This window comes from Triticum dicoccoides, chromosome 2A (genome assembly GCF_002162155.2).
Source record: "Triticum dicoccoides isolate Atlit2015 ecotype Zavitan chromosome 2A, WEW_v2.0, whole genome shotgun sequence".
Classification (NCBI taxonomy): domain Eukaryota; kingdom Viridiplantae; phylum Streptophyta; class Magnoliopsida; order Poales; family Poaceae; genus Triticum; species Triticum dicoccoides.
Genome location: NC_041382.1, coordinates 77,992,033 through 78,004,517, shown reverse-complemented (window position 1 = coordinate 78,004,517; position 12,485 = coordinate 77,992,033). Strand labels below are relative to the sequence as shown.

Sequence of the window (12,485 nt, the reverse complement as noted above, 5' to 3'; positions counted from 1 at the left end):
AACCACTTTAACGCTTATGGCTCACAGTCAAGCCAACTAGTGAAATGTTCATATTTGTTGCATATTTTTCCCAAAAAAGTTTGAAAAATTGCGACTTCCTGTTGGAATTTTGAATTTTCCAGTTATAAACTCAGTTGTAAATTAACTTCATAACAATCGCAGTAGGGATTCTGAAATCAAAGTTGAAACTTTCAGAGAAAAACGTTGGACTCCAAATAACATAGAAACTCGATTATTCAGTTCAAACAACATATAACCTCGAATTATTTGTTCCAAATTGCATATTAGTTTAAAGTGTTGAAAATTAGTTGATAGAAGTTTGTTGCTAGGGAGAAAAGGGTTTTTCAAATTGACAACACCGATTTCTTTTTTGACAGATCGAAGTATTATGATGCTACAGATCAGAACTGTTGTGCGAAAAAATGACAACTATGGTTAATTTTACTGTTAGTCACGAAAACTGGTTATGTCAGTAGTTCCTTGGAACTTTTATTTGGAGGCCCCCCTACAACGGTCTAATCTACCTACCCTCTCGGCAGGATAACGCAATTTCAAGAAATAAATTCACATTGGTGTTACAATTCAACGTAATTTATGCAAAAATAAAGTTTTATGAACAATAGATCATGCATATTGGAGAATTGCATTCACGTGTTACCGTCGTGTGGAAAAAGAAAACCCCTGGAAGAACCACATAACAATGTCTACAGGCCATGTTTGAGCACCACCCAGTAGGCCATGTTCAAATACTTCTGGGCTCTAATTTGAGTGCATTCGTTCAATGCAAGCAATCCGAAGAACAATACAGAGAACTGCTTTGCCAACATGATCAAAGGCAAGATAAAAAGACACTTACACAGGTAAACCATTCAACTTGAACATCTCGGTAGTAAAAGATTCATGATCACCAGCGCTTAAGATATGAGCTCCCCCTATGAAATATCCACAACACAACATACTCACACTCCACAAATCTGTAGATTGGTAACATCTGTGCTCGCTACAAACTTAACATTCTTCAGTAACTGCCACAGGGCGCTTGCGAAGAAATGGTAGTCATCGAACATAACACTACCAACACGGCAAATTCTATATGCCTACAAAAGCATTGTCCTCTTGGAGGGTGGTATACCCCTCACAGTCTGGTCATGTATTCCAGGCTTCCCAGAAGCAAGTAAACACTTCAACGCCACAATGTCAAATTACGAGAGCTCCTAGCACATGGAGTACTCGATGCTAGCAGTGGATCAGTCTACAGTCGTCAATACATGTAACTAACAAAATAAAATCCAGTACTTATCCACGGTCATAAACTTCAGCAAAGAGTCGGCTCTTGTATTTGTCTTGTCCATCTTAACACCATCCGTTCAGGGTTATGTCTGTCAATAAAAAAACAAAATTCAATTAGATTAGCAGCATATACAGTACTTGAATGAGGATATGGAGATGTTTCTCAATATTAAGCAGCCAATATCATGAACAGGTGTGTATTGATATATGTAGAGTAGTATTATGCCAATATGTTAAGGGTCACTACCATGCCACTGCAACTACTAGACCAGCAAGAGGAATTTTGAAGATGAAGAGTAGAGTGGGAAGGGCTGTGTGGGACCTCAGACCTGATGGAGAATACAACGACTGAGACTCAACATATATAGAGCGTATTCTTATTGCTCCGTATAACATGGTAGCTAGCTCTGAATTCCAGAGGTGCAAATTCAATGTACATGGTAGCTAGCTCAAAATGGACTCTGAATTTCAGCACAATCGTTGGTAAAAGATGGCCTAATCAGTAATTATCCCATATGTGGAGACCATCTTGAGATCGCTAACCCCATATATTCGCATGCATTAGACTATGAAGACTGGTGGACAGAACAAAGCATGACAATCCACACTCCACGGGGCACAAAAGAATCGTATAAACAATGGAACTAGTGGCATTTGTCATTATGGAATCGACTCCCCGACAGTGGTGTTCTTCCGTTTTATTGCACAAGAAACACCAATATAATGGATGCAGTTGTTCTAGTCTCGAGCACACATGAGCTCGTTATCTAGGCAGCTTGTTCGATCTTTGGGATTCGGTGCATTAAATTTCTGTGCCCTGTTGGAGTTCGCCCATAAATAAGTAAAACCCAAAATACAGGAGAGAGAGAGAGTTATGGGCTACGTGGGCCAGGACATGTGACGGGAAGAGGTCACCGTGAGGCTCGGGACGTCAATTCCATTGTGATCCACGGATCAGAAAACATGCTTTACGTCACCTGGCTCTGCTTCGCAGTAAATGCCGTAGGGAGGTCTGGTTGCACTTGTCTTCCACCTCGAGCTAATAGGTTTTTCTCCATTCTCCTCTGCAATCTGCTGCGCCGCGGAGTTGTTGCTCGAGAAATAATCAAACGGCGCAAGGAAATGGAGTTCTTGTTACAGCCGATTAAGAGGTGCTGATTTAGGCATGTGAAATCCATTGATTTACGGAGCCGTTTCTATCCAATATTTCACATCATACAAGATTTGGTGGAGCAGGACAACAGGGGTGGAGGATGTCAACGACAACGACATTGCCATGGAGCCACCACACTACCCTGTGGTGCAGCCAACCGGAGATCTCCTAACGCCCATGGATGCAGTGAGTGCGGATGGCCAGATCTGTACCGCAGAGGTGACTGCCCAAGGAACAGAGCAGCCACAAGGATCTGAGTATTCTCTTAATCAGATTGACCCAAAAACTCCAGCGTTGATGCAAAGGTATGAGCTGTATTAGCATGTTGCTGACTGCGCTGAAGGGGGATTTGTATATGGCACTTGTAGTTATCATGGTTGTGCTGTGAAATTTCAGTATGGTTAGTACTACAGTGGTAGTACTGCAGTGTTCTGATGCTGGATTTCAGATTCATAGATACTCCCCCCCGTCCCAAAATTCTTTTCTTAGATTAGTCTAGATACGGATGTATCTAATACTAAAACGTGACTTAGACAAATCTAAGCCAAGAAATTTGGGACGGAGGGAGTATATATTGCAACCATTGGCAGCTGGTGTAGCTTGATTTCAGATTCAGAAATAGTACTCCCTCCGTCCCAAAATTCTCGTCTTAAATTTGTCTAGATGGGGAGTGTTACGCCCTGAATGTTAAGTTACATGTCCTGCAAATGGAATTGTTTTTGGTAGCTATTGTAGTATGAAATAATGGTATAACCTATATGCCACAAAACAAAAACAGTGTTTAGTGCCAATTGGAAAAAATTGCAGCAAAAAAGGAACGAATATGGGACAAAATTTAGTTGTGGCAGGAATGATTTGTGTGCTCCGGTACCATGGTAGAGAGATAGTTTGTAATCGGCTAAACGATGTGATCACTAGATTCTAGGTAGTACGCTAGTTTATGAATTTTCTCATGAGCGCTCTTCCATGCAGGGTGAGGATCGGGGCTGCTGCACCAGGGAGGACACCGTGTCCTGGCCGCATCAGTGCATTAGAGAAAGCAATCTATGGTTTTGTAGAGAGCCCAGGCAAGAATGAGATAGTGCCCACATTAGGGATAAGTTTTGATTCCATCGGCCGTGGCTCATGACATTTGTTGCTTTCCTGATCCGTGGACCAGCAAACACACTTTCCGTTCAATGGGGGATGGAGATGGAGTAAATGGGAGAATAGTTGGTAGGTGCTAAAAAACAAAGGGATAACAGTTGGTAGTTGGGATCGTATCCTACCTTCGGCAGCTGCATTTTTCAAGTATCAATTGCGGGCGCGTTGTGGATTAGGTTCAGGCGGCAAGCGGAGAAGCACGCTAACACCAAATGTGAACATGGAGTTCCTGATGCAGCCGATTCAAAGGTTACTCAATCTTTCTGGGCATCCTGTATATTTGGTTGTGCTTATCGGTCCTAGTATCAATCCACCCCTAACTCGTATGGTTGTGCAGAGTGACAGTGCTGGAGGAGGTGAACGGCAAGGAATTTCTGATGGAGCCACTGCATTATCTAGGTGCCGTTACGGTGGGTGTCCATCAGGGCATCCATCAACCGCTGCGGACGCCGGCATTAAGTGTCAAGGGTCAGATATGTGCGCCGGCGCCGTGATGAGTGCTGGAAGGCAAGAATCCCCACAAGCGTCCGAGCAATCGATAGACGATATGAACCTGCAGCTCCTGGGTGGACGGAAAAGTATGCCGATTGACAGGATTGAATTGCAGAAAACGGAGACATTGTTAACCTGAATCAGCTAGATATTCCTATCTTATTCGCAGGGACTGGTGGTAATAGCGATGAGGCCAATGGTGATACACATTCAGCTAATGAGTCCGACAATAGATTAGCAAGGCTGTTGCCATCAGCTAAGAAAAAGGAGATGGGGATGGCAACAACAATCACGGATAGGGCACCGTATGAAGGTTTCAAGTAAACGTATCAGGCTCTGCAAAATATGTCAATGGCAAGTCCACAGGAGGACAACCTGCCCGGCGAGGTGATGTGCCGGAACAGCCTCGCAAGACGGCTGGCTGCAGGAACTGCGACATGGAGGGTCATCGAAGGAACAATTGCACAAGAGCTGCGGAACTTAGACTGCATGATAGTTCTTAAACATTGTAGATGCGATTGAACAGGTCCGAATGAGCTTGCCTGACAAACTGTTGTGTATCTGTATGTGCTGATGGAAATGTTGTCTCTGTGATCATGTCTTCAGAACTATGATGTACTTGTTATTTAGTGAACCCATGTTTAAGGCCATGTGTCCGCTGTGAGGGGATATACGTTTTCTGAATGATAGTATCAATAACTTTGCTCCAGTTCATTGAACTATATTTGTAGAAAAATGATCTTGCAGATTCTTGAGCAACTCGTTGTTGTTATACACAAATTTGTTGATCTATCCGTCCATACTATGACCTTGTTCCTTTATCTGGAATTCTGCAAATGTGAAATTTGGCACTGCAATTGCTTGCTGTGTAATGCAAAATATTTCATGCTGTTGGCACTGAAAGCAAGCTTGTTGACAAATGTAGCCATTTGCCAGGTTCTGTGCTAACAGGTCCAATACACAGCAAGTTTAGAATTTGGACAACAAAGGCAGGAGCCTTCAGTGAGGTGTGTGCACAAGAAGGTGGTTCAGAGGCCGCACTGAAGGCATAGTTTGTAGCAGTCATTTACACAACAGAGTGTAGTGGGGGCAAGATCAAAGTTCAGAGGAAGGAGAGCTTCAGTGCATGTGCATGGCTCCTTTGGAGTTCTCTGATGCCTCTTCTTCGATTACGGGGTCTGAGTGATACTCAGTTGTTGATGGTGGATTAACATATGTAAGTTAAACTTAAACAAGTTGATAGTATTAGCTTTGTGCGCATGTACTGGTTTTCTATTTCCATAACTGAAGATGTCATGACGGTGCAGCATGGGGTTGCGTCCGACTCTTCGGTGAATCAAGCTACAGGATCCGATTCGTTGGAGTGGAAGGGGGCTGCGAAGTTTGATCAATGACGAAGATGAACACCTTATAGAAAGAGATAAGACAAGAATGGGAAAAGTAAGCAGACCTAGCTGTGCGGGTGTCATAAATGGGACCCCGCGGACGGGCGTCGTTGGGAACAGAATAATTATGCAGACGGCTCATATCGTCAAAGCATGTGAGAGATGGGAGTCTAGTCGACAAACAGCATCACTACTGGTGATTGCCAGATGTGGGCCATGGGCCCAGGAAAATGAAGATATACAATAGCTATACATGGGAAGATGGGCCTATACGTCTTGGGCTGTCAATCTCAAGGCGAAAGGACGGGAGCGATACCGTGCACAGAAGAGCACTTTTGCAATATAATTCACAAATAATCATATAAACTGATGCGTCCACTACTACATTAGCAAAAGTTGATCAAGCTACAAATTCTAATATGAAAATGATGGGCGCCATAGCACATGAGATTCCACCGGCACATGAGATTCCGCCGGAAGATGATGTGAAACCCAACTTCAGAACGCCTCCACAGCAAATTCTTATTGGATCGGTCCTCATCAATTATTATCCAGAGTCCTTGGAAATAAATCCCAGTGCACGACCCAGGAACCTATCCGAAAAGCATCAGGTTACCAAGATGTAGCAAGTATATTTTATGCGTGCGGCCTTCTAGTATTTAGTTAAGAAAACGTGTCAGAGTTGGTAAGTACTAGGACGTGCTAGTACGGAGTACTACTAGTTGTTAGGGGTTAAAGCGTTTTTAAATAGGGAAAGACCTTGCCGATTAGGCAAGTAACAGAGTCCTGGTCGGTTAGTACTTAGAGCCTGCGCGCTCCTTAAATAAAAGGATACGGCCGTGTAACATGATCAGATTGGTTTTTAGTCGTGAGTTACATAAAGCTACAGAAAACGTCCCATGTCGGGGGACATCAAATATCTTTGTTGCTGATCTGTGAGGATTTTGTTGCTGCTGCGCGTGGAGTTGATCTAATCTACTCGACGCTAGTTTTGATCTTACGGTCTTGCATCTTCGCTTGACCGAAATTTCTTATTGCCACTGCTAGTACCGTGAAAGGTCGGGCCGACGAACGACTCGCCATCTAGTCGAGTCTTTATCAAGTGGTATTCAGAGCTAAGGTTGTTCACGGTATTGTGTTGATCAAGATGTCGACCTCGGTCAACAAGGAAGACGAGGTTGTTGCTAATTCTCAGGAAATTGTACGTCCAGTGTACGCGGATGATATTCCTCAAAATATTCGGGATGGTTTTGACCACACATGCAACTACATCAAGCAATGTCATGATGCCTCGGCAAAAGGATAGATGTCCTGATCACTCGGTTTGATGGTTTGGCAGATATCATCAATATGCCGGCATCGAATTCTGCACCACCACAGACTACTCCGGCTGCTCCACTGCATTATGCACCACCAGCTCGCGACGGACATACCGGCGTGCATGATCGCCGTTTGGCGGCACACCCTCATGCTGGAGATGATGGTTTCGATGATGGCATTGACCATGCGGGGTACGCGCCACGACCACGACACTATGAGCCTCGTCCCGAAACATCCGTTCGTGGTGGAGTGCATGACCGAGTTGGTCAAGCTGTGCGTGTGCCTTTGGATGATGGAATTGGGCGCATAAAAATTTCAATCCCTTCGTTCTCCGGCAAGTGCGAACCAGAAGGCTATTTGGAGTGGGAGATGCGTGTTGATCAAATTTTTTATGCCCATCATTATAGCGAGGAGAAGAAAGTTCAACTTGCTGGAATTGAGTTCACCGGATACGCGCTAATTTGGTGGAATCAAATTTGTCGTTCAAGACATCGGCCGACGACTTGGCGAGGTATGAAAGAATTCATGAGGCGACGTTTTGTTCCTGAGCACTATAAAAGAGATATGTACAACAAGTTGCAGCGGCTCTCTCAAGGTAATATGAGTGTTGATGAATATTACAAGGAGATGGAATTGCTTATGATACGTACAGGGACAACGGAGGATCCGGAGGCGACTATGGCTCGTTTCTTTAACGGGCTAAATATCGAGGTGCATGATCGTGTTGAGATGGTTGTCTACTACAACATACAAGATCTTGTGCACCAAGCTGTGCGTGCGGAACAACAGATTAAGCGACGCCAAGTCAACATTGTTCCCACTACCACTTTGAACACATGGCGACGCTCGCAGTATAAGAGTGAGGATGTCGGTCCTAGCTCCAGGGCGGCATCATCAAATCGCTCTCATGGTTCCGTGCAAAAGGATGCTTCAAAATCAGGACTGTCGATGGTTGATTCTAGTGCACAGTCGACCGGACGCACTAGTGACATAGAGTGTTTCAAGTGTGGAGGAAGGGGACATATGAAGCGTGAATGTCCTAATGAGAAAAGAGTGTTGCTCACGAGAGATGGCTATGCATCCGTTAGTGATGAAGAGGCAGTTTCTGACACTTCTGGTGAAAAATCTGAAGATGTTGAAGATGTGGTTGCGAGTTTTGAAGCTGCTGAATCATATCCATCTTTGATGGTGCAACGGGTGCAAGAAGATCGCATTGAGGATAAGGGGCAGCGATGGAATATTTTTCAAACTCAATGCAAAATCAACAACACTAATTGTAAGTTGATCATAGATGGAGGAAGCTACACCAACGCAGTCAGTAAGGGATTGGTGGAAGCTTTGGGGTTACCTGCATGGAAGCACCCTCAGCCACACCGTGTTGAGTGGTTATATCAGTCTGGCAAACTGAAAGTTACTCACAAGGTGCGTGTCCGTTTTTCTGTTGGCGACTATATCGATACAATTATCTGTGATGTGTTGCCAATGGATGCATGTCATTTGTTACTGGGGAGACCATGGCAATATGACCGTTGTGCCACACACGAAGGCCGGTCCAACACTTACTCCTTTTGGGATGCTGGAAGACGACGTGTGTTGCGGACTATGTTTGCGGGAGAAATCAAAATAGATACAAATGTTTCAATGGAAAAGAAGGTCATGAAGTTTAGCGCAAAACCGAGGACGGTTTTGTTTCAAGGAGGAGGGGATGATGTATTCTAATATAAAAATGATGGGCGCCATAGCACATGAGATTCCACCGGCACATGAGATTCCGCCGGAAGATGATGTGAAACCCAACTTCAGAACGCCTCCACAGCAAATTCTTATTGGATCGGTCCTCATCAATTATTATCCAGAGTCCTTGGAAATAAATCCCAGTGCACGACCCAGGAACCTATCCGAAAAGCATCAGGTTACCAAGATGTAGCAAGTATATTTTATGCGTGCGGCCTTCTAGTATTTAGTTAAGAAAACGTGTCAGAGTTGGTAAGTACTAGGACGTGCTAGTACGGAGTACTACTAGTTGTTAGGGGTTAAAGCATTTTTAAATAGGGAAAGACCTTGCCGATTAGGCAAGTAACAGAGTCCTGGTCGGTTAGTACTTAGAGCCTGCGCGCTCCTTAAATAAAAGGATACGGCCGTGTAACATGATCAGATTGGTTTTTAGTCGTGAGTTACATAAAGCTACAGAAAACGTCCCATGTCGGGGGACATCAAATATCTTTGTTGCTGATCTGTGTGGATTTTGTTGCTGCTGCGCGTGGAGTTGATCTAATCTACTCGACGCTAGTTTTGATCTTACGGTCTTGCATCTTCGCTTGACCGAAATTTCTTATTGCCACTGCTAGTACCGTGAAAGGTCGGGCCGACGAACGACTCGCCATCTAGTCGAGTCTTTATCATAAACTATCAAAAATATTTGCTACAGATTGCACTTGTGAAACAAGTTACTTTGAGGAAAAACAAAGAGACAAAAATCTTACTAGAACATCAACATGTGTGAATGCACTAAAATGCCATGGCACAACACCACATGCAAGTATATACTAGCTGCGAATTAAATGAAGCTCTGTTCTATAATAATACCAACATAGTTTACTGGAATAATCCAATTAAATTTCTATTTGCTATCTTGACTAAAATAAGACACTAAATTTATATGAAACAGATAAACAGGCAGATAAATAACAAGATAATGCAATTAAATAAGAGATACCCCACAACCCAGCCCTTTGAAATTTGAGGCCTGCCACTTATGGTGGGTTGCGGTGGGTTTTGAACAATGTTTTCGAGTCGATGAGTCGACGGGTCGCTCGGGGAGGGCGACTCTAGACTAGTCGTGACTAGTCTAGACTCACGGTCGACGAGTCGACATGGCAACGAGTCAACGCGAGTTAAGCAGCAGGCAGTCAGGGGAGGAGCACAAGTGCACAGCAGCAGCAGCAACCAGGGGAGGAGGGGAGGAGCACACCACCAGCATCAGTAACCAGGGCCAACTGAGAGATGGGCCACTAGTTATGCACTTCCCTGTGGCCCAAAAGCCCATCTAGTAGCTATATACTCCTCCTGTGACCTAATCCACCATCCACACTCCCTCCTCCCTCACCACAGCCGCCACACATTCTGTTGCCACTCTCTTGCCACCAGTCCACCACTCCTCCCAGCGATGGATCTCTCAACTCCCCCGCAGCAGCTCTCTTGCCACCGCTCCTCCTCCCACCCTGCTCCTCTTGCCGCTTCAGCTTCAGCAGCAGCAGCGCGGCGGCAAGGGCGCAGCAGCAGCAGCAGCAGCACGGCGGCGGGAGAGTGCTCCAGATCCAGCGCTGCCTCGAGTCGTTCGACCCAAAAACCGCGACTAGTCGTGACTAGTCGCGCGAGTCGCTCGACTCATCCCAGGAGTCGAGTCAAGAGGCTGAGTCGGCCCTGGAACTGCGACTCGTCGACTAGTCGACGACTAGTCGAGCGACTCGAAATCCATGGTTTTGAATGATAAATTCAAAGCTTCCCGGTCATAATAATCATGGCAACGACTGAGCATGGACAATGCATACTAGGTTTCCGCTGATGATCTCTCCGTGTGGATCTGATTGGTAAATGGCAACTTGTTTTACAAAAGAGATCAGTGTTAAATGCAAATACTTTTAGGAAAGCTAACAACTATCAACAAGCCGAGTAACCAAACTTTCTTGTAGATCTAACTGGGATGTACAACAAAATGATTTGGTATAAAGTTATCAACACCAAAAGTGTTACTCGGTTACATGTATAAATAATCGCGACACAAATAAAAAACTCACAAGTTATCAGGATTCATGAAACTAGAAACAGCATGCTCATAAAAACATATAACGTGGCACCAATAGGTGGACAGAGAAGGGGGCAGGTATATACCTCAACAACAGAACCACACAATCCTCTACTTCATCTTCATCCTCCATTGCCTCAGTATCATAGTGGGTAAGGTGACGAAACAACATGTTGCCATACCACCCATTAACCCCACATCCCTCACTATTGAACCAATCCGTTCCCTCTGACATCCTTCCACACCCAACAGACCCACCACCTTATCATAATCAATTGCGAGCAGCATGAAGGCGGCCGAAATGAGGGCTCCAATCATGGCAGGGTCCTTGAACATCGACAAAAAAGAAATATCAGTACGAGATCATATTATATGCTCTGAAGATAGACAGGCGCAGAGGCATTTACATATATACGGTAGCCGCTTTTGAATTCAGGAAAACAATGGGTCTCAATTCCTAATTTGGAATTGGCAACTTAATTTAGACACACACACATGTAAAATCGGTCGGTTATTTATTTATTTTCGAAGCAAATCGGGTCATACATAGTTACATACATATTCGAAGGCGCAAGGGGAGTTCTTCCGCGGTACCTTGTTGGCGTCGGTGGTGTCGTACGGGGAGCGCAAGGAGCGCGAGGAGCGCGCGCCGACGAGGAACGTGGAAACGGGGGTGAGACACAGAACGATGTAGGCGCAGACCCAGGACGCAGACCAGAGCACGGGGGGAACCTCGAGCTTACCCAGGGCAAGACGCGCGATGACCAAGGCGAGGTACACCGCGCAGAGGACCCAGAGCAGCCCGCAATGCAGGAAGATGAGCGCGTCGAACCTGGCGAGGAACAAACGCCTGCGCGCCGACGCCGGCATCTCCGGCTCGCCGACGGTCATGGGGGCGGAACCCTAGGCGGCAGGCGGCGGTGGGTAGGTTTGGTTTAGCGGGAGTGAGGAAGAAGACGGGGATCGCTTTGGGGGTTTCAGCAAGCTGGCCAAACGGGCCGGGCCAGCCAGGCCAGCCCGCGAGCACGCCGGCACGACACGGGCTAAACGGGCCGTGCCCGGCACGCATATATATATATATTCCGAAAAAAATATATAATACAGCCTAATAGGCCTAAAAATCAGCAAAAATGTGCAGCCCAACGTGCCGGCCCATTTACTAACTAGGTTATGCCTGGGCTTGAAGGTGCAGCACGTGGGCTGGCACGACATGGCCCGCTTAGTAAACATGCCCTCAGCCCTCGTGGGTCGTGTCGTGCGTGGCACGATTAGCATAGGTCATAGCTAGCCAAAAAGGCGGCCCGGCCTAGCCGATTATAATCGTGCCTGGCCTGGCCTGGCCCGCCTAGGCACGATTATTATGCGGGTCGTGTCGTGCCAGCCCGCGTGTTGCAGCCTGCAGCCTAGGCATGGGGCGATTACTAATCGGACCGGCCCACCGGCACGCCAGGCACGCTAGTTTGACTGCTATTTGGCGTACTGGGTGTTTTTTTAGCCTATTTTTACATGTTGAGCCATATAGAGATGTATAAAAAATAAAATAAAAAAGATAATCGGGCCGTGCCATGCCAGCCCGCGTGCTTAGCCTAGCAGCCAAAGCACGGCCCAGTGCGTGCCGCGTGCCGGTCCCGGTCCGTTTAGCCCGTGTCATGCCTGGCCCATGGCGGTACGTGTCGGCGTGCTCGCGGGCCGGCCTGGTTGGCCCGACCCATTTGGCCAGCTATAGCATAGGTCGGGTCGTGCCATGCCAGGCCGGCCCGTTTGGCCAGGTTTGGTTGATCGGGTCCCAAATGGGTCATTACGGTGTGAGTGTGATTGTGGCCCAGGTCAGCTTGATTTATTGGAAAACTCTTGAAAACACTCGAGTGATCTTTTCTCCCCGTTACGCGCCTCCTTG

General features: G+C 46.1%; 1 protein-coding gene across 2 annotated transcripts; it reads right to left on the bottom strand.

Moving 5' to 3' along the window:
* Positions 1 to 868: 868 nt before the first annotated feature.
* LOC119359006 lies at positions 869 to 11,510 on the bottom strand. Of its 2 annotated transcripts, none has more exons than XM_037625366.1 (3): positions 11,183 to 11,510; positions 10,675 to 10,915; positions 869 to 1,379 (listed from the first exon to the last, which is right to left on the bottom strand). In XM_037625366.1, the coding sequence occupies exons 1-2, from the start codon at positions 11,477 to 11,479 to the stop codon at positions 10,700 to 10,702; spliced, it is 513 nt and encodes a 170-aa protein (XP_037481263.1). In that variant the 5' UTR covers positions 11,480 to 11,510; the 3' UTR covers positions 869 to 1,379; positions 10,675 to 10,699. The 2 variants fall into 2 exon arrangements, with proteins under 2 accessions (XP_037481263.1, XP_037481265.1); XM_037625368.1 differs by lacking the exon at positions 869 to 1,379 and adding an exon at positions 8,500 to 8,677.
* Positions 11,511 to 12,485: the final 975 nt, after the last annotated feature.

Bases quoted from the DNA above. Each gene is read 5' to 3' on its own strand.
- LOC119359006 (XM_037625366.1), bottom strand. From the start codon at position 11,479: ATGACCGTCGGCGAGCCGGAGATGCCGGCGTCGGCGCGCAGGCGTTTG. The intron at 10,916-11,182 runs GTACCGCGGAAG...TCGATGTTCAAG, and splicing joins ACACCACCGACGCCAACAAG to GACCCTGCCATGATTGGAGC.